Consider the following 23,680-nt stretch of genomic DNA (forward strand, 5'->3'; position numbering starts at 1 on the left):
CAACCAAAGACAATAATTAACGTACATTGTCCAGAATGTACATTGTCCATTGTCCCGGGTATTAACGTTCATTGTCCAGACACGTCGTTTTTTCAGTTTTTATTTGCCCCTGGCACGACATTTGCTGTTTATAGTCGCACACTGCTCGATGGCGCCACTAAACTTTTTTCTCTCTCTCTCTCTCTACGCCAGGCTCCCCGCCCATAAAACGCTTTGCATCGCACCTACCTGCCGGCTCGTCGGAAATTCCTTGTTCTGGAAGCCGTGACTGTCACAGGGGCACCGAAGTTCTATCTTATTTTACGCTTTTACTTTATCTCGTTCTTGCCGATCGGGCTCAAACACATTTTATACCGCGCTTTATTGTACTGGCCGGAGCCAGGAAACGTGCATCCCATAAACAAGCCAACACACTCCGAACCACGCTAACTGGTTTACGCTCCCCTTTGTCCCGATAAGCGACCGTTTCGACATTGCAGCTCGCGGACTTATCGCCAATCCGTCCGGCAAACTATTCAGCCCTGAAAAACTCGCGGCCTAGTGACGTATTTAGTGCCGCATTCTCGCACTGTGCCGTAAAACCATACTAGAACTCAGCTGTTTTAGTGCAAGATATATCTGTAAGGAGCTTGACAGCGCTGCTCATTGGGAGGTACTCAAACGCCCCCGCAGAGTATGGTTCTACTCAAACACTCAGTGCCTGACTTCGCCGCACAGTATCCCGGATAACAGAGCTGATGTCAGACCATGGCGAGAGCCTCGCAGCCGTTTCCACGTTTGGCAAATCTTTCCCGCAATCACCATATGACTGCGTGCACCGAAAAATGAGGAAATGAACCAACCTTTTCCTACTTTTTCTGTCTCATTTCAGCGCTTTCTATAACGTCTTCAGCAGCCCAATAATCATCTGTTCCAGGTTTATGGACGGCTCACACTTTGTGTTTGTGTCTGTGCGATGGCATACGTAGTCATTGCAACAAGTACACTGTCGCGGCAACTGTATGTGAAACAACATTTCTTAATCAATTATGTAAGTGGTTTCTTCGGCAGACTGATACTCCGCCATTGGCTTCTTTTGCCTACGCACTCAAATAACCTTAAATGGTCGAATTATGGCGTTCCAGTGGAATCATCTTCAATGGTTTGATTCACGAAGCTGCCCACTCTGTCCCCGTCGGTGAACGCATCGTCTTGGTTCCGTTATCGAAGATTGATACCCCAATGATGCTTAGTTTCTTCGCCCGCACGGCGGCGCTAAATAGAACAAGAAGGTTTTCACGAATTTCAATCTTTGCGCCCGGGATACTCCATTCCAGCACCGCCCCCTACCGCTTTCTCTTGATAGCAGGCAACCTTGTCGCGTGTGATTAGGAGTGGCCTTACGAACGCCAACACGTACGTCACCGGGACGGCCGTTAGTGTAGACTGCGAAGTCTGTAGGGCTGAAAAAAGTGTTGAGCACGTATTGCGTCATCTTTTTCCATGCACACTTAAGAACTGCGAGTATTCCAGCGATCTCAGTGGAGGCAATTTGAGAACATAGGTCCTGATCATCACTCTCACAAAAGGCGATCAAAGCTGTACATTCTTTCTCAGATGCGACTGGCCAATAAGAATATTTGTGGCGGCTAGTACTGACCAATGACCTTCTCCCTACGAGGAGAAAAAACGAGAAGGACACCGCATTGCTCCGGTGTGATTCCCTGCACCCGTGAACGTTAACGCAGTGACCCTTGCGGAAATGGCGCATTTACAATAAAGCTTCTGCTCCCTCAACGAGGCCGATCAAGGCAGTATCCCCATTTTCTTCAGACGCTACTGGCTGACAGGAACGTTTCCAGCGCCTGTATGAGAACGTACGATTTGTTCTCGGGTCCCCTCTCTCACTTTTACCCTTTTAATCCGCTCTCCCTAACTCCTGCAATCCTTTCCACCGAGGAATGTTGGCAACCTGCCCCAACACCGAATTAGATTACCTGCCTTTCCAATCGCTTTTTCAATGCCGGTACAGTCCGTCCAAAGAAAAACCAGCACATTTCATTCAGAGCAAACAGCATGTAACTCTGTTCCCATTCGATTCGTCGATGCGCTACAACCATTCCACTCCCATTCCGAGGTCGGGACAAAGCGGAATGATGTGTAGTTGTTTCAACTTCAGGATGGACACCCCGCAACACTTCCTCAGATAGCCTCAAAGTAAGTAGTCGTGTCAGCTGCATTCACTCCGCTGTCATATTTCTCTGTCAAGGGCCGCAGGAAATATATTCAAAACGGCACAGTTGATCCGCATGATTTTGTAAACACAGCGACAACACACAAATGTCATTTTGGCGTTTATACGCACACTAAAGCAGTCGCATTAAAGTTTTCAAACGGAAGCTTAACGGAGGTTTAGCAGAGCCCGTAGGGAGAGTCGAAACGCGCGGAAAATAAAATGCGGACAGGTGCACCAAGGGACGAATCGAACAACGGGGCTGCGGTTTCTTTGACACATTTGAGTTCCTGTTACCTCTCACATTCGCAAACGTGCCTCGCAGTTCCTCTCTCTCTCTCTTTTTCCGACCTCATTTTCCTTCCCGGGCTTCTTTCCCTTCATCTATCTTCGTATGCTCTTTCTATTGGCTCAGCCGCCCCTTATTTCATTGCCCTGCTCCCGCCTCCAGAGGGAGTTCACGACGGCGAATTCGTGGTGTCCGGGAAAAAAAAGAGGGATCTCTCTAGCAAACAGTTTGTCTGTACACGACGTCTGTCCGGAAGGAGTGCGGGGGCAGTTGGGCCCGGATAGGAAGGGAGGGGGGAGCGGCGCGATTTTGGAATCCCCGATGGACCTGTCTTACCGTGGCGCGGCAGAGGGACCGACCGGATTGCGGCGGTCGCACGACACCGGGCACCGCCACCGGCAGCAGCCGCAGCAACTTCGCGCACTTCCTTTTTACATTTCAATCTCCTTTTTCGTTTTTGTTTCTTCGTGATTCTCCGTTTTCCTTCACTCCCTGATGTCGCAGCAGTCGCGGATGACAATAAATCCGCTTTATTTGCGCGACGGCCAATGCGAATGTTTATGGCCTCCGAAGATTTCTTCCTTTCCCCGCCTTTGAACTCGAAACTCTCTCGCTTTGTGCTGCTTCTTGTTTCATACCTCATCTCTCTTTCTTCCTTCTCTCCATCTTCTTTTTTTTCCCCTTCCTGTTGGAGCAGTGTCGGTGCCGAACACTCCCGGCGGAGGGGATGCTTGTCACTTTCATCCGGCGTCGATAGGGCGCGCGTGGTCGTTTTGCTTTCGCGTGCGGCCTTTGGAAGAAGCGCTTGGCCGTTTTATTGTTTATGCGCTATACTTACTGCTTGATTCTTTTGTTTCTCGGAGAAAGCACCTGCTTGGTCTTCGGACTGCAGTATGTCTTAAATAAATAAATAATAATAAATAAAATGCAATGACCTCTTTGACACCAACGATACGCAGTGATATGGCACTGGGTGGGGAGAAATCTTGGGACCCGAATGAACGCACGTGCTAGATTAAACACACAGAATCTTGGGCCCCAAGCGCCAACTAAGTCTGGCTACAGTATTCTTTGCCTTGCGTTTATTGAGGGCGCTTCGACGGAACAAGAGTAGCTCGACAACCCAAGAGGAACCGCCCTCCCCTCGCTTATGGAGAACAAATGACGTTTTACGAAGAAAGCTATCGCTGCTGAATGGCACTGAAAATTATTGGTACACAACACTAATCTTCTTCTTCTAAGAACTGACGCGATTAAAAAGAAATATTTTTTTTGCCATTAAGCGAGTAGATAAAAATTTACGTGGTTGTTTGTTGCAGTGTTAGGCCTGAAATGTGTTGCAACCAAATTACGGCCGCAGTTACGTTAACGCATAAAATGGCCGACCAGTGAGCTACTTTTTACGTAGAGCGTACGACACGAGGAATGCGAACTAGCGCTAACTTCGGGGATTTAAATTATAATATCGAAAATCACATTGACGATTGCAGGGTGGTCATCACAATCCAATCAAATTCTTCACGAGGTTGGTTTTCCTTCTTAACGCACGCGCACGCCGTGAAGTACTCTTTACAGGCAGCAATGCGATTGGCGCGCTCGCCGGCGCAAAAACCCGTCATCTGCCATCAGCAGTGATCGCTGTATTATAAAAAAAGCATATATTAGCCTCACGCTGAATCGAAGGGCGCAGCAAAACTGGGATCAACAAGGCCGTGAAAAAAGAATGGCGTGAGCGACGTCTACGGCCCCACAATAAACAGTTCGCCCTCGCATGCGGGGCGATTGGGAGCGTTCCTTCTCGTGACTATAGGGTGTTGTTTCGTGTGCGGGCGATATTTCGGAACGAGCACGCTTTCTTCCCCCGTTGTTTCTCTTCTTTCCCCCTTCCAATATCGTTGCTCCTTCTTCCTCAACTTCTCCTCGCTGCTTCGCGTTTAGTGGCCCGTCTCGTGACGAGCGGCCGCCATATATTGACGCCGAGGAGCAATGCGTGCGGGCCGCGATTTTTGCGTCGGTTACATCGTTTTACGGCAGTTGTTAATGCCCCTGGGATAACCGTTTCTCAGGGACGTGCGTGATGTTTTTGCGCAGCGAGATACACATCGCCTTCCCTCTTTTCCCGCTCTTCTTTTCTCGGGCCTTTTTTTCCCGCGCTTGGCGCTTTTCGCGCTCGAATTCTACGTACGCATGGAGGCGGAGGGGTGTAGGAAAGGAGGACGTGTTATATGGGCTTCCTTTATTGCCGCTCCAAGCCGCCCTCTGTCGGTTATAACTGCCTGTTTCAATAACGCCAGGAAAAAAAAAAAACGGGGTAAAGGGCGAGAGGCAAGGGCGAGCGGTTTTAAGGGAAGAAAGTTTCCTTTACGAGATGGAGGATTCTGAGATGTAGGAGGGTGCCGATTGCCTCCGAATTTGCATCGCTCGTGTTTTTCCACCGACCCCATTGTGATGATGGCGTGCCTTCATCGTTTCGTCGGGAGTGAAAGTAAAGAGGGATGAAAAATAAGAAAATACAGTGTTTGGCGCAGCTGGGTAGCAATCCGCTAATATTAACGTTTCAATTAAAGGACAGTGTTCTTTTCAAAAAATAGCATGTCGAATTCATGGTATCGCAGAAAGAAGGAATGGCGGGCGAGGTAGTGAACTGGCAGATGAAATGAAACGAAGCGCGATAAACAACGAAAATACAGAGGGACGATCGACAGGGCACTGCGGTACTACTAACTCACGCCTTTATTGAAAAGAAAAAAACACAAATTTATGCGCATGTAGTCAGAAATGTCATCGTCAAATACCGGCATAAATGGAGGCGTGTGCGCTTTTTGACAGATGTATTAGGAGTTGACTAGTTTAGTGTCAAACTTAGCACTAAGCCTTCAGAAATATTACGTTGAATGAAATGCAGCGCTGTTGGACCCTTGTTTTTCATAGCAAAGTGATTTTCCGGATAAAAACTTTCGGAACAATCTGTAAATTCGACCACCGAGTCCGAAATGCTGCAGGGCGTCTGGAATATTCTCACTACCCAATTTTTTTAGCGTAGACCCCCTTCCCTTCAAGAAGAACTGCGGCCAACAAATGTTGCAATTTTTTCTTGCTGCTTATAAACGTTTCCAAGTTCATCACGCTATCGGTAGAAGAATACGCACGTCTAATACCGGCTATAGCTTTAGCGTATGCATTTTGTCGTTCAAAGTACCCCTGGAAAAGAAAACTCCAGTGTTTTCGAGATTTCGACGGATGTTAAGGATTCCCTGGTGGTCAATATTAATCCGGAGCCCTTCATGATACTCACTTTTTTCATGACGTTGCGAAGGCAGCTTGCCATGGCAATTGTGTCGTACGGTGCAAGGTCATGCTCCGATTTGCCAAATTTTAAGAGGGGAGCCCGAGATAACTACGGCTCCACTTTTCATGTACGAGATATTCACCTAGTCCCAATTAAAACACCTTCCGCAAGCACGCGTGAAGCCCGTTTTGATAGGTTTGAAGAATTTGAAGCTCTGGATCTAAACAAGCTACCTTCAAAGCAAACTTCAGACGCGTCTTGCTTGCTATAGCTCCATAAACTGTACCGTACTGAAAGGATCCGCCAAGGCCCCGGTCCATTCAGGGAACCTGAAACCGAAGGGAAATTGGGGAAAAGGTACCTGAAAAGAAAAAAAGGGAAGCGCGGTCTCTTATTGCCTCCAGGACACTATTCGTGTTCAATCATTCTCATTCGAGCGACGCCAAGTTGAACCTTAATTGCACTCAGGCCCACTCGCTCTTGCTCCCTTCTTTATCACTGTCTTTTTATCTTTTATCTGTCTTCTTATCCTCAGCCCGTTTCAGCGTCCGTGCTTGCTTTAAAGACTCCAACGATGGAGCAGCCTTTAATTCTATAAGCGGCCCGAAATGGGCGCGGCCAAGTTACGTCTGATTTAATTACACAAAGAGGCGCAGGAAGAGGAGGACAAAGATAACTACAGCACAGCCTTCGAGAAGTGCCGAATGATGCGTGGCCAGGGGACTGTCAGGAGTTAACGACTTCAGGGAGGACAGTTTGGGTTACTTCGGAAGGTTTCTTCTTCGTTTCTCTATCTTTTCGCTTTCCCCGGCACGCGGGTCATTATCTCCTGGGCGGGCATTTTGCTGGCGAAGTGTGCCGGCTTGAGTTTCTTCTTTATTCGGTGCGAAGAGTACCCCTCCCTCCGCTCTGTGCTTGATTGATAATTGAAAGGTCTTGTTTTTAGAAACGCTCCTCTCTCTTCCTTTCAGGAGCGAGGAACCGGTGACGTCTAACCTGGACATTTCAACCGGACACATGATCTTGGTAAGCCAAGGCTTTCACATGTGTGTTATTTTATTTTTTGTTCTTGCTATTTCAATTCCGGTGCACAAAAAATAAAAACAATTTAAAGAAGCATCTCCGGTGGTTTTGAAGTTGTCCGCTACTCGGCCCCCGTTTTCTTACTCTCAAGTGACCACCGACAATTCTGCTCTTTCTTCTTTGTTGCTCCTAAGCAGGCTCCCGTCTCTTTTCTCTGGCCTATGTGCCTAATTTTTTGTTAGAGTCGCTAATTGAAGCACCTGACGTACGAACACCATTAAAGCTGGAAAAAGAACCCCCCAATGTGCTTCTTTCCTCCTTTTCTGCGGAGTTAATTTCCGTTTCGATGGGTGAGTTTGTCAAATTTTTATGACATGGCGCCACAATTTGCATCGGAACGTCATGACTGGCACAGGCCAGATATCACCGACAAGTGCGATGATGATGATGCTTGAATGTTAATGGCGCGAGGCCAACTAGGGCTAAGTGCGCCAAGAAAGAAAGGCCGACAAATGCGCCTTGGTTCCTTCCGACGTACGTTTTAAGTGAGCTAGTCTACAATGGTAATAAAAATCGAATGACAGGAGCTCCGTGCAGTTATTCAAAAATTTGCAGAGGACGTCTACGTTTAGGTCTTAAGATGCGAGACGCGGCAGCATTACTTCGTCGTCGAGGCGGCGCTTGGAAACGGCGCTGCTTGGTTCATCATCCATTCTCTGGAAGAGCTGAAGGCAAGCTGTGAGGGCAAAACTATCAGTAACGGTTTTACAGGCACACTGCATTTACTGTTCACAGGTCGCTCATATCGCACGCGTTTTCCTAATCAATATGCCTGCAGTGCATGCCAGGACTTCGATAAACGAGTGACATTTTAAGAGGCCTTTTCTGAAGTGGTTGGCATGCGCGCGCCTGCGATAGCTCCGCAAACACTGTCTAGAGAACATACTCTGCCCAGTGCCTCCTCCAACACGATCAGCCCTTTTCTTCTCACTGTAGCAGATATGTGAATCATGCAGCTGCATAGGGCACCGCGCATGCGCGGAGCTTCGCCGATTAATTCTGCACTAAGTTTTTAGCCCCTCTTCTCCCCTTGCGCTGTGCCTGCTCATACTCTCACCACTGTTTCTTTTTCGTTTGTTCACCGACTTCGTCAGGCATTCAACGAGATGGTAGCTCAGCAAAATTTTTATTCTGCGTCTTACTAAGTTCGCCAGTATCCTTACGTACACTCGTCGACAGACTTTGCTGCAACACCAGATTTAGCTTTGACGTGGCATACCTCAAAACGTTTGGCGAAAAACGGTTCAAACGAATGTGAATAAATTAAGTACCCCCTTAATCGTCAACTACATGCAGAAGATTTGCCTAAATTACCTTACACCAAAGCAGGAGGAGACGATAAGTGCGTAAAGCGTTGCTCCAGCTGAGACTGTGGACCACTGTACATAGACAACGAACCGGGGGATACAACTTGGCTATGGTGGCCTGTGACGACCGTTCGTTTTGAAAAAAAAAAAAACACAATCAAAGAAAGCGACAATGCAAAGGTTCCCGCTCTTTACCAAAGTAAGAAGGAGTTGTAAGAATGAAAAGGAGCGCAGTCTAATTTTTTTGTTTCTATTGATGACTACAACTGACAAAAAAATTCTGAGAGAGCGATAGTAACAGCCTCGCTGTAATAAAAATCGGCGCTCAAGTAAGGGAAAGCGTTTGCCGAAAGGAAGCGTGTGTCTGATTCACAAGAACAAATTACAAGGAGGGGAAAAAAAAAGAGCCCTGTGACAAAAATGCCGAGGAAACAAAGATGTCTTCGAATGGTTTTCGGACAAGAAGGAGCCGTCGGGAAACCTCCCAACGGCCAATGTAGACAACGGGAACCTTAGAGAGCCGACAGCGTGCACGAGAGAGAGGGTGAAGAGTGTGACAAAGAAAGAGCAACAGTGGACATCCCGGGTCGTCAAAGACGGGTACACCTTCGCAGCCGCGACTGTCTGCCGCTTGGCGGGCAGTTGTCCCGGCGTTTCTTCGGATACCGCACAGGTGGTGAGAGGAAGAGAAAAGGGAGAGAGGGAAAAAGCGAAGGGACAAGCTCTAAGTGAAACCAGAGCACCCCGGGAAAGGCTGCTCCAACAACGTCAACGCGCTGTCATTTCCAGGCCCGTCAACGTGAAACAAATGGAATGGAGGAACTTCGCTGAGGTTCGCGGCGGGAGGGGATGTGGAGAGATAAAAAAGGAGGCGGAAGAGGATGGAACGGAGGCGAGGGATGGAGAGCGCTCGCTTGTAATTCACCGCGCGCGGGCCCGACGGGCGTCCGGTAGCGCGTGGCTTCCCAGCGGGCTCCGTGGGGACGCTCTCGGATTTGTACCGCTCGACGGCGTCCCCCAGGGCTGTTGCAAACTTCGACCCCACGCCCGCCCCCGGCGAGCGGTGGAAGGCAGAAAGAATAACTTCCCTGCGCTTCTGTCGGCGTGTTCAGAAGTCCGCGAGCTCTCTTTAGTCCTAGACCACGGCCGCTGGATGAAAGGCGCATCCAGCGGCCGTGCCTGGACTCTCACTGGTAGCTGTCGTCCCTATCCCCTCGCTCCCTAATTTCCGGGTGAGCGTGGACGCACAGATGAAGTCTGAGCTGGAAAAGACAAGCTCAGACGCGCCTTGTGTTTAGCTGCGACGGACCGCAGTGGCAGCACTGAGAAGGCTCTGAAAGGATGTCAGGATCGTAGTATGTCAACCCCTATGCGCTGCAAGGGTTTGAAGAAAGCCTTAATCCGAAAACAACGCATGTTGTTAGGTTGCCGCTGCGTTGCAGCGACGTACTTGTCGATTGTTGAACAGGACCAGCAGCGTCAACGCCCGTTCCGAAGCCCTGTCATGTCCGGAACCAGTGCAGTGCACCCTAAACAATAATGACCGTGGGCATATAAGAATAGAGACAAACCAGCACAAAGGTAGTGTTTAAAGTTCTTTATCCGTCCAGATAGGACAGGGAAACTCGCAGCTCAAATCCTCAATTTCGGCGCTTATTCGTCCTAATACAACCAAACAAAATACAAGAGTGCCAAGTGAGGTTTCATTCAGTTTGTGTTGCACTCAGCGGAATGCCTGCGGCGAGAATCGCGGTCCCCTCTATCATCTTCTTGGCGTTCTGCATTGGCGTGCTGTGGTGAGCGCGACCTGTCTGCCTCCCGCGCAGTCGTACATGGAGGACCACCTCAAGTGCAAGGACCGGCTGGACCGCGAGTGGGAGGCGCTGTGCGCGTACGAGGCGGACCCCTGCTCCACTGCGGCCGCCTCTTTGCCTGCCAACATGAAGAAGAACCGATACCCGGACGTTCTCACCTGTGAGTATGCGCAACTCCTTTTTCAACGAAATCCGCTTCTTCACGAAGTAAGGTAGAATGCTACAAACTGTGGTTAAAAGCCTCCGCTGAAACGTTATCGAACAGAAAGCGAATTGGCATGGATTTGATGAACTATACACGACGTGCTTTTCGCTCGCAGGAACGTTCTCTCTTTAATGCTGCAGTATATAACTAAGGTTGCGATCGAATATTTCGAAGCCTGTGCCCTGGTACCTTCCAATGCAATCAGAATGATAGTCTGTAATCTTAAACGAATATGTCTGCGAAATGGGTTTCGGTAGCTAGTTCGAGCCCATGGAAGCAACAAATTTTGGGAGCCTAAATGCTATTGAGCCCGTCGCAAGCAGCTGCATTCCGGCCGTCATTCTTCTTCTTACTTTAGGGTGGAACGGAATCAAACACCACGGCGCCCCCACGTACGCGTTCCTGTCTCTCCAAACACCCGTTTGTTGCCTCCAGCATTTCTTCACCATACCCTGCACCCCTTCACCCGCAGCGGTAACTCAGCGGCTATGGCGTTGTGCTGCTGAGTCCAGGGACGCGGGTTCGATTGCAGGCCACGGCGGCCGCTTTTCTGATGGAGGCGAAAAGCGAAAACACCGGTGTGTTCGAGATTTCCGCGCACGTTAAAGATCCCCAGGTGGTCAAAATTAACCCGGGGCCCTCCACTACGGCACGCCTCATCGCCTGTAGCGTCGGCGCGTTAAACCCCACAATCAGTGAATCAATCTATGCACCACACCAAATGTCCCCAACTAGGCAGACTCTTTCGATCCAGCAGAAGGGTGACCTGTTGCTCCTTCCGTTCCGGGAGCAGAACGAAGGCAGGAAGTCCCTCCGGCGCATCTGCTTCCTCCGGGACCGGCATTACGCATCAACTAGGAGGTCGCGCTGGGCAGACGGATGGAACGCTTTTCCGCACACGCGCACACGGACTCCGACCCGTTGCGCCCATGCGTCCTCGCAAGGGGCCTGTACTAGCCTTGCATGGCGAAAAGCGACTGAGATGACGTTACAGGAATCCCGGTGAATCCCGGTCCAACCACGAACATGTGTTATCGAGATTTATTAAACTGGCCGATTGAAAGCGCGGGACGCGAGCGTACCCTGGACACAAGAACAGTTCGACAGCGACGTACTTTGCGGACTCACTGCACGGCCTTCCGAGCGCTGCATTCAACTTCACGAACGGACGCCACTCGCGAGTTGCGAGTCCGAACACTTCGCTGCTGATTCTCCTGCCGATGCACGAGCAGCCTGCTCGGTTGGGCTGCCCGCCGGACTGGGGACGAGGACGGGAAGGGCAGCGGGGCGTTGGGGACTGCAGCGTTTGTGGGCACGCTGGGAAAAAAGAGGAGGCCGTACGGGGGACGGGATTAGACGTCGTTACGTGCGGCTTTGTCCCCGACTCGGCGTCCTGGGCAACGGCGAGAGACCGGCGGGACGGGTCACGACGATCGATTCACTCGCGCGGCCACCCACCCGCTCAGAGGGGCGCCGCGTTCTCGTGCCTCTCTTTCCCGCCTTTTTTACTGCTTCCTCCTCCTTCCACAATCCCCCAATCTCCCCACGTCTCGTCTTGCGAGGGCCTACCGGGCCCCTTCACCCGAGCGCCTTATTCCGCACGGAACAGAGCGAGCTTGCGACGTAGGTACAGTCTCCTCAACCCGGGGCTTTGGCAGAAGCCCGAGTGGCTACGGCCCGTGCAAAAGACGACACCTGTCCTCATTATTTGTCGCTTTCTACTTCGTTTATTTAAAATTTGAAATCTGAGGAGGAAGCGCGAATAAGAGCGGGCGACTGGAAGTCTGCTCAGAAGGATTCACGGCACATATCGAGTCCCTGGGATCATTATAGGGGGATAAGGAATGATCGGGAGACGCGTTTTCTTATCTTTTTTTCTTTCCCCAAATTTACCGGTGGAAGTTATTTCCCGACGGTGCGTTTCAAGGCGGCGCATCGCCCATAAGAAGTTTGCATGTCTGATTTATAAATCTGAACGTTAATAAAATATTTGACGCATCTGCACCGTATGAGTGTAAAAACGTTTAAAGGTTCTCTTTCATCCGAGTGATACACTTTATCAAAGAAGCCTCGGTCAACTTTAACGGCTCCGAAGGGTGAAGGCAAAGTCTTCGTGAAGTAATTTCTCGTATATTTACGAAGCCCTGCTTTATACATTTACAAATGCTCTTTCTGTGTTAATAAACAACAGCGGCTGACGCGAGTGGTGAATTACACTGTATGGCTTGGTGGCAGCACTGTAATCTACCTATAAAACTCAGTTTTTTTCTCATACTTTGGTGTTCTTTGTGACAATCGCACAGAATGGCTGCTGTTATCACAGGAAATTTTAACACGATCTATACGTTTCTTATAGAATAAATGATATCGGTAATAACAACTGCGTCGAGACTGCAAACGACGCACGGTTACTTCATTTCGTCTCCAAATAATGTAGATTTCCCCTCCTTCCTTACAGTAAACCAGAACGACCAGTGAGAGAGAGAGAGATAAAAACTTTTATTGACACCACTGGCCTAGGGGGGTGGGGGGTGGAGGGGGGGGGGGGGGGCGCCACCACGGCTTGTGCTCGGGTGACCAGTGGGCGCTGGGAGACTTCGTCCGAGTGGCCCGGGGCCTCTATTGACAAACATATTAGCTCTCATTCCGCAATACCGTGGCGCAAGCGGGATTGTTCCGTTCAGTTATATGGTAGGCCTCGACAGCGTCCGAAATCATTCCACCCGTGACACTGAACGAGCGTTTGGAAGCCTTGTAAAGGAGCAGGCGTACGAGGGTGTCTATGAGCGTAAGTGGCTGAAGGCTTCGTGGTGGACGAAAGCTGGTACAACGGATAACCTGGATTGTGTTTCCTTCTGATTTTTTTCCCAGACGACCATTCGCGGGTGATCCTGAACGACGTGTCCAATATGAACAGCTCGGACTACATAAACGCCAGCACAATCGTAAGTTACCTGGAACTTACAGCCAGTCCGTGGGCTAAATCACTTTCTCTGTTTTGCTAAACAAGAAAGAACTTACTTCCTTGCTACTGAATGCAGCGCTGCCTTTCGATGCAGTGCCGCATATTGAGCAAAACAAAAAAAAAAAATGAATTTGTCTGGCTTGATTATTTTACCGCCAAATTTAATTGCCATTTTCACTTGCCTTTTGTGGTGAAATGGATGTGTCGTGGGATCTGCCGTGCTTCAGTAAGCGCGCAGCATTGTCACCCAAAATATAGCTGTGTTTTTTTATCTTTCTTGGCCTACTTGAACACAAAAGTTTTGCTCTGCCTGTGACTTGATTCAGCCAACCCGTCATAAAAGAGTTGAAGAAACACTTGAACAAGAAGTATACGTGTAGGCAATACCATTGCAAACTACTAAAATCACTGCCATAGCTGATACGTGTTCAGATTATTTAGAAGAATTCAAAGCAACCTTAGGCATATTTGAGACAATATATAAATACAGCCGCCCAAAGTTTTATTAATATTACGGGAGCGTCGAACGTTATCTGGATCCGCGCAGTACAACGGAGCGATACCGCAAACTCGGCGAGAGCTGCCGCATGCGCACTAAGCAGTGGCAGCGGCGGCCGTCGTCTGCTAGGCTGTTTAAGGAGCAGAACGCTTCCCCGGATTCTTTCCTTCGCTTATCAGACTGGCTGCGTAACAGCCGCTAACGATGCAAAGAGGGCAAGTGAAAGTGACTTATAGCAGCAGCCTAAGGATTCCATGAACAAATATCATAATGTGCGTTTTTTTTTTCATTTTATGAAGTATTGGTGCAACGGGCTTTCTTTTGAACAAAGACGGCGAGCAGTGTGATAAGCGAAGGAAGCGATTTGGGGTTGCACTCAGCTCCTAGAAGAGCCTAGCAGACGACGGAAACTTTCGCGGCCAGTGCTTTGTGCGCATGCGACAACTCTCGTCGTGTTTCCCCGTGATTTCCGTCACACGGCGCTGATCAGCCAAGCGGTCGACGCTTCCGAGATATCACAAAAAATAGGCGGGTTTACATAACCGAGAGTACCAACGTTCTTTGAAATAAGAATACTCATGTATTTTTGCTGTCGCAAATTAAAAAAAAATAGTACAGCGCATTATAAACGGTGTTGAGAAGAGGTACGTAAACCCAAATACTAAAGCAAAGGGTGTCGGCTCGGGCTGCTTTAAGCAGAACAGAAACAACAGGCCCCAGCATACAGCGCGCGAGTTGTGCAAACGCGGGAAAATTGAATTTTATCGAGCAAACCTCCATTTCATTCACCATGGGAAGAGCGACGGAGGAGTGGAAGAGCATAAAATGTGGGCGAGAGTGAGCGGAGAAGGTATTGTTTGGAAAGGGCAGAAGGAGACTCGTCTTTCGACGACATCTGCAGGGAAGCAAACAGATGCGCGACTAATGGTTTCATTTTTTTCCCCTACATTTTTAATTCCCGCGCTTTCGCGGTTCCCATTTCATTACTGATGTAAATACTCAAACTTATTCAACATAATCCTAACCATCTTCGACGCTCAAACATCTGTCGCGGACTAACCGGTGTTCGCCCCTGCAGACGGACCACGACCCACGGAACCCTGCCTACATCGCAAGCCAAGGACCGTTGCCTCACACTGCTGCAGATTTCTGGCAGGTTGGTTGTTCGGCGCTCCTATCCTCGACTATTGCCACTCCGAAAACCGTTTCAGCAACTGCATAAGTGCTTTAAAGTGCATTAAAGAGTAACAAGCACACCTAAGAAAGCAGTTACACGATACATTATCTATTAGTATCCATAGCCGGCGCGTACTATCCCCTCCTCTATCGAAAGGAAATGGAGAATGAAGAATTTTCACTTTGGGCATTATAACCGCAGAAATATTTTATCGTGAACTCCAGTTGGAGTGAGTAATGACCGGTTACCGTCAGCATCTTTTGAGCGAAGATTAACCTGTATTTCGTTGCGGGCTATACGATAGTGCTAAAATGAGCTCCCTATCATGGGTTCTGATTTTACGAATGCTCGTTAGGACTATTATTCGTATATGGGGGCGTTGCAGAGAAAAAGAATTCACAATCCTGGAACCTGGATGACACTCTGTAAAATCGTGCCGGAATCAGCTATGGACTCCCCGCCAGCTTATAATTAGGCGTTGCATGATAACCAGGACGACGCTCCTGTTGACACGCATCACATAAAGTAATGTAAGCACGCAAGATTTCTGTTTTTCCTCAGACAAAGTAATGACATACAGATGGTCGCGAATCAAATTTTAATCCTTTCCTATGCCGTGTTACGTGGTAGATCATTATTTTGTTGCAGTGGCTCACTGTGATCATCCGATTGCTTAACAAGCACGTAGCAGCCGGCGAATGCGAGCGCAGTGTGTGGCGCTTACCGTTCGTCTCCAGGTTGTAGGGGCTGATACGTGTGCATGGCGCATGTTTATTTGCGTCCCTTGCTGTTATTTGCAACACTCAGCGATCACGTAAAAATGTTCCGTGTCTGGTTTGCGGCGGCCATATGCGTTGTCATTTGCCACTTCCGCCAGATGCTGAAGTTAACCTATGGAACTTTGCGCGTGTTTTTGTGCGTTATAACGAGTTTAAAATTTTCAGTCATAAAAATAACGCCTGTTTTGCTTGCTTTTGCGAGTTGTATCACAGACGTAGGGGTATCAATCATCGCATTGCCCTCAGGCTGCGGGAAGAATCCCCCTCGTGTCTCTTAAAAAGACAAGCAACAAATAAAATTATAACATCATTTAGAAACGACATAGAAGAGACGTACACGCTGTTTTTTTTTTTCCTTTGAAGTCATGGCCGACAAACATTCTGACACTTCTACGCAAGAGCCGGATATTCATACTCTGGTGAGATATAGCACAGATACTTCCCGGCTTGCAATTTTCTTGCTTTTCGTGAACCATTCATGTTCACAGTGTTTATGTGAGCCGTTTATTACGCACGTAATAAAATAACGTTTCCTCTAGCAACCGAATGTATGGAATGAAAGACGTCGGTGAGGGATGGTGGTCCAGAGGTCTACCTTCTTCCCTCTTCCGCCTTGCGAAAAAAAAAAAATGAGCCACGACCCTTTCCAAGTACTAAATATGATGTAACCGTACGGTGAAATGTCCGCCTTGAGACTGCGGTGACCACGTGCAACGCAGTGGGGGCCGTGGGATTGCTCGCCGGCGGCGCTGTTCCCCGTTTGGGACTGTTCCAGCTCAGGGTGTGTGTGTGTGTACTTATCTCGCAGATGATCTGGGAACAAGGCAGCGTGGTAATCGTCATGCTCAGCCGGCTGATGGAGAACGGCGTCGCCATGTGTCATCGCTACTGGCCCGAAGAGGGAAGTGAGGTCTACCACACATACGAGGTAACAATGACGCAGCAGCTCCCTCGATTCCCAGTCGTTGCTGGGTACGTGGGAAACCACTGACAATATTCGATCCAATAAATTGTATTTTAGCTACTCCCTATGTACAAAATAGGGGGAGCGGGGTCGGAGCAGAAGGTACAAAGAACACCTTGTGAGGCGAGCGCCCTATACAGAAACCGCAGGCGTTAATCCACGAAGGAAACGGCGAAATAACAGCAAATGAGCATCGCCTCGCGGCGAATGACAGCCTACAGTTCACAATTATTAGAGAGTTTTAGTTTGGCGTTTTTACGCTCCGCTCAGCAGCTAAGCGGAGCGGGAGTGCGACTGCGCATGCGCTCTCCGCTTAGCGGCTAAGCGGGCTAGCGGAGCGAGAAGCACGGTCCGCTAAAACGCAGCCTTAGCGGACCGTCGCGGCCCTCTCCGCTAGCGCGGCGGGGCGATGCGGGCGCACTCTCGCGCGCGTGCGACGACTTTGCTTATTCTAAGATGGCTAACACGCCTCCGACGAGCGCCGCGGCTTCAAGGTCTTATTTGACGCGCAAACCGCGAAAGCGGTTCTGCATCGACGAGGGCTTGTGTTTGCTTCGAGAAGTGGCGACTGCGAACCGATTTAAAAACTACACAGGACTATTAAAGTTCACTACAACAAAACGCCGCGTTGGATCCTTGCCGTCGAAAAGGATTCGAATGGATCTGGAACGGAACTTTGTTGGCTATTTTGTGGCTATCATCAAGTCGAAAATTTATTTTCATTCATTGTAATTGACCAGTAACGCAATACGATTGCACGTGTTAATACTTAATAAAAAAATAAGCTATAAGTACTGGTTTTACTTTGTTAAAGTGGCGAAATGGTTTTCGGTTCTGTTTCATTACGCCAAACTTGGCCAGACGGCGCTGCTAGTCCGAAAGGACCGGTCCGCTGCGCATTACGCGTAACTAAAACGAGAAAATCGCTCGCCGCTCCGCTGCAGCTTAGCGGGGCTATTCGGAGCGGAGCGGAGCGTAAAAACGCCAAACTAAAACTCTCTATTATCGGGGCTTGTTTGTAATGTCTGAGGGATGCTTATTTTTCCAATGCGGGAAGGTGCGAAAGTAACATTGTAAATATGAACAAAATATTTTATACTTGAAGTCATCACTGAGCGAGGCAGAAATGGAGAACACAATCAGCGAACGCGTTATTAATGCAATCTTTGGTTGATTGTATAGAGTTTAACGCGCCGACTCAACGCAGGCGTTGAGGCGCGTCGTAGTGGAGGGCTCCGGATGAATTTTGACCGCCTGGGGACCTTTAACATGCGCCGAAATCTCGTACAAACGAGCGTTCTCACTTTTCGCCTCCATCAGGAAAGCGACCGCCGCAGCCGGGAATCAAACCCGCGTCTTCGTGCTGAGCAGCGCAACGCCTTAGCCAATGAGCCACAGCGGCGGGTTATGAATGTAATCTGTTTCCTTCTCAATAAATACTGGCTATGGAACAAGGAAACTAACAATTCTTCACTTTATTTTTGTAAAATTGAGTTCAGTTTCTGGGGCTTCAAGTTCAGTTAAGAATGCAGTTTTTTTTTTTTTGCATTAGGCTTTCCGGAACGTTCTGCCCCCCCTAAATTTATTTTTTTAAAAGTAGGGTGCAGCATTATGCTTTATCAGTGGTTAGTTATAATGTCACCGCTTCCCTTTTAGTAATAAAAGATGTGCAGTCCATATTATTCAATTGACATGTCGCACATTCCTGCTTATAATTGCATTTAGCTTATGATCTATTAGGTATCGAAAGCACTAGTTCGGCATTCGACGCAATTTACGACGTAAAAGGACACTGCACCGCGCCACGTGAAAGTTTGCACATCTTTTCAATGTTATCTCGCATAGACTGTCGATTCCAGTCCTTAACTAGAAACGAACCAGACTTATGAAGAACCACTATAACATTCACTTCATCAAAACCTGTGCGTTCTTATCTTGTAAGGCTTGCGACGTCAAGGGAATTACCGCGCGTGAATAAGTCACATTCAAAGGCGTGGTAGGCTTAAATTTGAACAACAACAAAAAAAAAGCGGCCGTGTCTCGTGCAAGCTTTTGCAGCCATGCAGAAACCCTTTCATTTCCTTGACTACTTCAGCTTGGCGGCGGCCTGCAGTTTTTTAGGCAACCTGTTCCTCGTTTCAGTCGACAATCAGTCCCCCCCCCCCCTTTCCCCCTTCTTGTTCAGTTCAATGGTTAGTGCTGCGCCTGTTCTCTTCGGGGGCGCCAGAACTTTTCCGGCGGGAATTGGATTCTCACGCGGTCTCACATGATTGACTTCCCGCGTATAGATCTCACGGATAACTGCGGGCAGAGCCGATCACCGCGTAGGAATTCAACACCGCCGGAAATTTTCCGGCGCCCGCGCAGCATATGGGACATGGGCTTTCAGTGGTCTAAGCGCTCCCTTTCCCTACGCTAGGACACGCACAAAACGCCTACTTGTGCACTTAGGAGGGATTTTGTTCGAACGGCAGTCTCAAAATGCAGGCTCCGGAGTACACATTATTTTATTGTCCCGGAGATTTTCGCTGCCGGCTGTCCAACAAAGCTGGTTCCGCATTGTCGGTCGGCAAGTCACTGTTGAAAGTTGCGCCGCACCGAAGTGCGGGAAGCTTCTTTGTTTTCCGCTGAATGAACCTGATGGTCGAAGAATGCTTTGTAAATGCGGGCTGCGTCGGAGGAGAACCGCCGCCAACTCGTCGCGAATTCGTGCCGACAGGCAATACAGCAAGACACGCCGTGGAAGTTTTCCCATATTTACTCAGCGTAGTGGCGGTTCAGGCCGGATGACTCTCGTCGGAGTGGCAACTACTGCGTCTAGCGAGTAGTGGTATTGCTGCTTAGTCTGCACATTCGGTGTGTCAAAGCCGGCGGCGGCGGCACAAGGCAGTCGCGGTCGAATGGTGATTGCATCACCCAAACCCATACAGCGCATGCCGGTCGACGCACGTGGCGGCGGAGCCGAGCTTATTTGTTCTATTCGCGGGTGCGCGTTCCACGCCAGTTCTGCGAGACGGGACGACAGGAGCGTGTCGTCGGCATCGTCGAGACAGCTGGGCGGCCTTACGAAACCAAACGACTTGTATGCGTACTCGCGCACGCAGACGGACATGCCGCGGCGCGTCTCTCGTGCGCTTTTTTTTTTTTTTTTTTTGGTCCCCCTTCTTTAGAGCTCGCACAGCCAGCGCCCGTTTGCACGGTTTTATCGTCCGTTTACCAGCTCGCACGCTACCAGTTTGCAACCGGGAGCTTGCTTGGAACGCTCCAATTCCTCATTAGTGCGGCCGCCAGACGTCGTCGTCGGGGAGAATTTCAACATCATTTCTCTCTCCCCCTCTCGTCGCCCGCTTTTTCTCCTCACTCACTCTTACCCGCCGCTTCCTGCGTAGTTAGTTTCCATCCGGGCGGGCCGGTCTGCACGTCGTCGCGTTTTCTAGACTACCCGTTTGGTTTTTCTGGGGCGTCCCTAAACGTCTCTTCCTTTTTCCACCCCTTTCCCTTCCCGCGATGACGGGGAAAAGAGAAGAGGCTTTCGTATGCCCGCTTGGAAGCCGTATTTTTGTCGTGAGAGGGGCGCTCCGCGTGGAGAGGGCGAGCACCATCGTCTTTAATTAAGACGAACTCAAAGTGGTTGGCGCGCGTACACGGCGCGGCTGGTGGTATGGCGTGAAAGGCTGACGTGAAGCGCACTCTACCGGACAGCGTTGAGATGGAAATTAGAAGCGAAGCACCGAGGGGAGAGGATTGGGCGGGAAAAAGGGAGAAAAAGAAATTCCGTCGGCACGCACATGCTAAAGAACCGCGAGAGCTCCCCACGAGATACATACAGATACAAAGTAAGCTGCGGCCTAAACGACGAGGAGCTTTAACTTTGTGTACACGGCGGTAAAAACGGACCGAGTCGTGAATACGGCTGTAATGACGCCGGTTTCTTCTGGGCGACATTTGAAAGGGAGTAACGTTGGACGCTAACTTTTGTTTTTGTTTTTCATTTTTTTGGTCATTTGGGAGTACTGTCTGCTTCGTTTCGGAAAAAGAAGGGCCTGCTCAGAGGAACCCGCTGTTCCTGGAAGACAGTTTTCGCCCGCGCCTCGCACAATAGTCACTCAGTGACCACGCGTGCGTTCACATAAAGGAACAGCAACAAAAAATAACTGTTCAATAAAGTCCCCTCGCGCGTATTTCTCTACCTGTGTTTGTTTATCATCAGTTCGTTGTTGGAGTGTTTCATTTATGTGAAACCAATCAGTTATATCCTCATCGTGTTCTTTCGGGCGCTGAATTAACGCTCGGAGAAAAAAAAAGGTGGGGGGGGGGGGGATTTTAAGGCTTCAGAACTAATTAAGCAACGCGGTTGTACAGAATTCTGAAAGCGTACTTGATTGGCATAAAGAGGTGTTTTAATGTGGGATATTGGGATGTGGGAAGCAGCGTCGTCTCATCTCGCGCTGTATTGAAGCTAGAAACGGGGACGGTAATTTTAACCTTTGCTCAAAACGCAGAGAACGGAATAAAAAGGTTTATATAACGACTCCGAAGGCGCATACATCAAGGCTTGCTCCAAGTGCACCAGAAGTGCTTTCATTGAAGTATCTCCGCGCACCAAACAGCAGCCATTCCAGCCGATTCAAGCAATAAAATGCACAAGTAGGGGCGTCATCATCATCATCATCATCCTTTTCAGGTCCACTGCAGGACGAAGGCCGCTCCCATTGACCTCCAACCGCTCCTTTCCCGCGCTGGTCGAGTCTACTGTTTACCACCCATGACTAACCAACTCGTAGTGTCATTTTGGTACTAAGCAAGCGTACAGCTTACGAGATCTCGCTGCTCCGATTTGCGTTTTAGGAAGAGGCTGTAACATAGTAGCATGAAGAGCGTTGGTAGTCGACGTAGTCCCATCCTTGAGTGAGCTCACCTGCAGGTACTATGACCTAGCCACGTCCCGTGTCTGGTAAAAACGAGAACAAAGCACGACACGCCTTCTGTCACAAAGACACGTCCTTCACCCTAAGGGCCATGAAGACAAAATGCAATTTCGCTTCATTAAAGAGGCTGATTTGTCTCGATAACAATGACTCTATTTCTACCGAAATCATTTAGGAGATAATCGGGATAATATAGAAAATATATGGGGCGGTGGCGACTCACCAACCACTTTCTGGCGAGGTCTCTATAACATCACAGAATCTCCCCTGTGCCACTGGCAGGCGCTAGTCAAAGCCGCCGCCAAGGAACATGACTGCGCAATTGTAGTGGGGATTCTTGATTTGTTAGATCGTATGCTAATCTGCAGTTAACCCATTGATACCGGTATTTTTAGAACTTTGCTCCGTGGCGTCACGCCTGAGCATGTTACGTCACTGTAGCGCGAAATTTGAAGTCTCCGAATATTTCTTGCGTTATAAAAAACGCAAGAAATATTCGGAGACTTCAAATTCGGATAAAAAGAAAACCGCTTTTGTGACTAGAACGAAGCCGAGAGAGTTTCCAAAGGCTAGTTGTATCAAATTGAACGGAGTTGTGTTTTGTCTCCATAGCAGCTTTAAATACAATGCTGTTTCTGGAAAGTAGGCAAGTCTTGTATAATATTCGGCTGGATCCTCCCAATTCGGGAGAGTCCTTCGTACTTCGTACTGCAGTAGACATGAGGATGCAGTTACTGCTGATAATGACGATTATTATTATTATTATTATTATTATTATTATTATTATTATTATTATTATTATTATTATTATTATTATTATTATTATTATTATTATTATTATTATTATTATTATTATTAGCATAATCACATAGAAAACTGCAGTGGAAACATTTTGGACCTGCGTTTTTCGAATTTTGATGATGTTAGTGTGTCACACTCTGATTGTGCTTTAGTTAGACCTGACAGATTTCATCCTCCTCTTTCTATTTCCTGTTCCCTTCCCACAATGCTCCACCATTCCGTAAGTTCCTGCAACACGCAACCTCGCTACGCTTTCGCCCGGGGAGATTACGTTGGGCTGTATGATTACTTTTCTGCTGCCCCTTGGTCGACAGTCATTGACGAACCTGATGTCAATGAACAAGTTGACCGTTTTACTGAGATTGTACTTTTGGGTATGAAGAAGTACATCCCGCCATATTTACCAAAGAAGTTCAAATTCCCACACTGGTTTTCTTCTGAATTGCGGGATGCCCTTAAACTCAAAGAACGTGCGCACAGAAAGATGAAGCGCTCTGGTGCGAACCAGTTCGCTCAGGAGTTTCGGCGCCTACGTGCCTTATGCAAAATATTGCACAAGCGTGATCATGCTTCGTACCTGGCGTCAGTAGAAGCTAAAGCAACCCATCAACCGGGAGCCTTCTGGAAGTACATTCACTCAAGATCTAGTAAAACTAAAGAATCTATTCGTTTACTAGACTCCAACGGCAATGAGGTTGCAGAGGTGGCCGACTGCTTTGCTCGTCAGTTTTCTTCTTTTTTTGGAATTAGCGGTGGCAGTGATAACAGTAGCGCCCCTTGTCACCAGGGCGGTAACTCTGGTTGTTTCCAACTGGACGAGAACATCGTGCGGACCAGTATCAAGCGGCTAAAGCCCTCGCTTTCTTGTGGATCAGATGGTATTCCTGCCGCCATTCTAAAAACGTATGCAAACATATTCGTTCCAGTGTTCACTTCAATGTTTAATAACTGTCTCCGGTGTGGCACGTCCCCTCGCTCATGGAAAATTTCTCGCGTATTCCCTGTATTCAAGTCGGGCCCAAAAACTGACGCCATAAACTATAGGCCAGTCTCGCTCCTTTGTTCTGCCTCTAAACTATTCGAGTTATCTCTTCATATAGTGCTGTCTTTCTCACTTAAACACGTCCTCATTCCTAATCAACATGGCTTTATGCGTGGTCGTTCAACTTCCACAAACCTCGCGTGCTTCATGGAGCAGGCTGTCCCAGCAATCGTTGGTAGAAGCCAGCTTGATGTGGTCTACTGTGACATGAGCAAGGCCTTTGATGTAGTCAACCACTCGTTATTGCTTGCCAAGCTCATTCTGTTAGATGTCCACGCTTCTATGGTGGATCTTATACGTTGCTATCTCCAGCAGCGATATTGCTA

The 23,680-nt window shown here is 48.7% G+C and overlaps 1 protein-coding gene across 1 annotated transcript in view; it reads left to right on the forward strand.

Moving 5' to 3' along the window:
- Positions 1 to 23,680, forward strand: part of Ia-2 (tyrosine phosphatase IA-2) — a gene marked incomplete in the record, with an annotated part of 628,737 nt that overhangs the window by 576,552 nt on the left and 28,505 nt on the right. Inside the window, 5 exon segments of the mRNA XM_077698486.1 lie at positions 6,762 to 6,816; positions 10,007 to 10,154; positions 13,071 to 13,144; positions 14,742 to 14,819; positions 16,428 to 16,547. Coding sequence (XP_077554612.1) covers positions 6,762 to 6,816; positions 10,007 to 10,154; positions 13,071 to 13,144; positions 14,742 to 14,819; positions 16,428 to 16,547 — 475 coding nt within the window.

Source organism: Haemaphysalis longicornis, unplaced genomic scaffold (assembly GCF_048455015.1).
Source record: "Haemaphysalis longicornis isolate Haplotype H1 unplaced genomic scaffold, Haemaphysalis longicornis Haplotype H1 scaffold_2, whole genome shotgun sequence".
NCBI lineage: Eukaryota > Metazoa > Arthropoda > Arachnida > Ixodida > Ixodidae > Haemaphysalis > Haemaphysalis longicornis.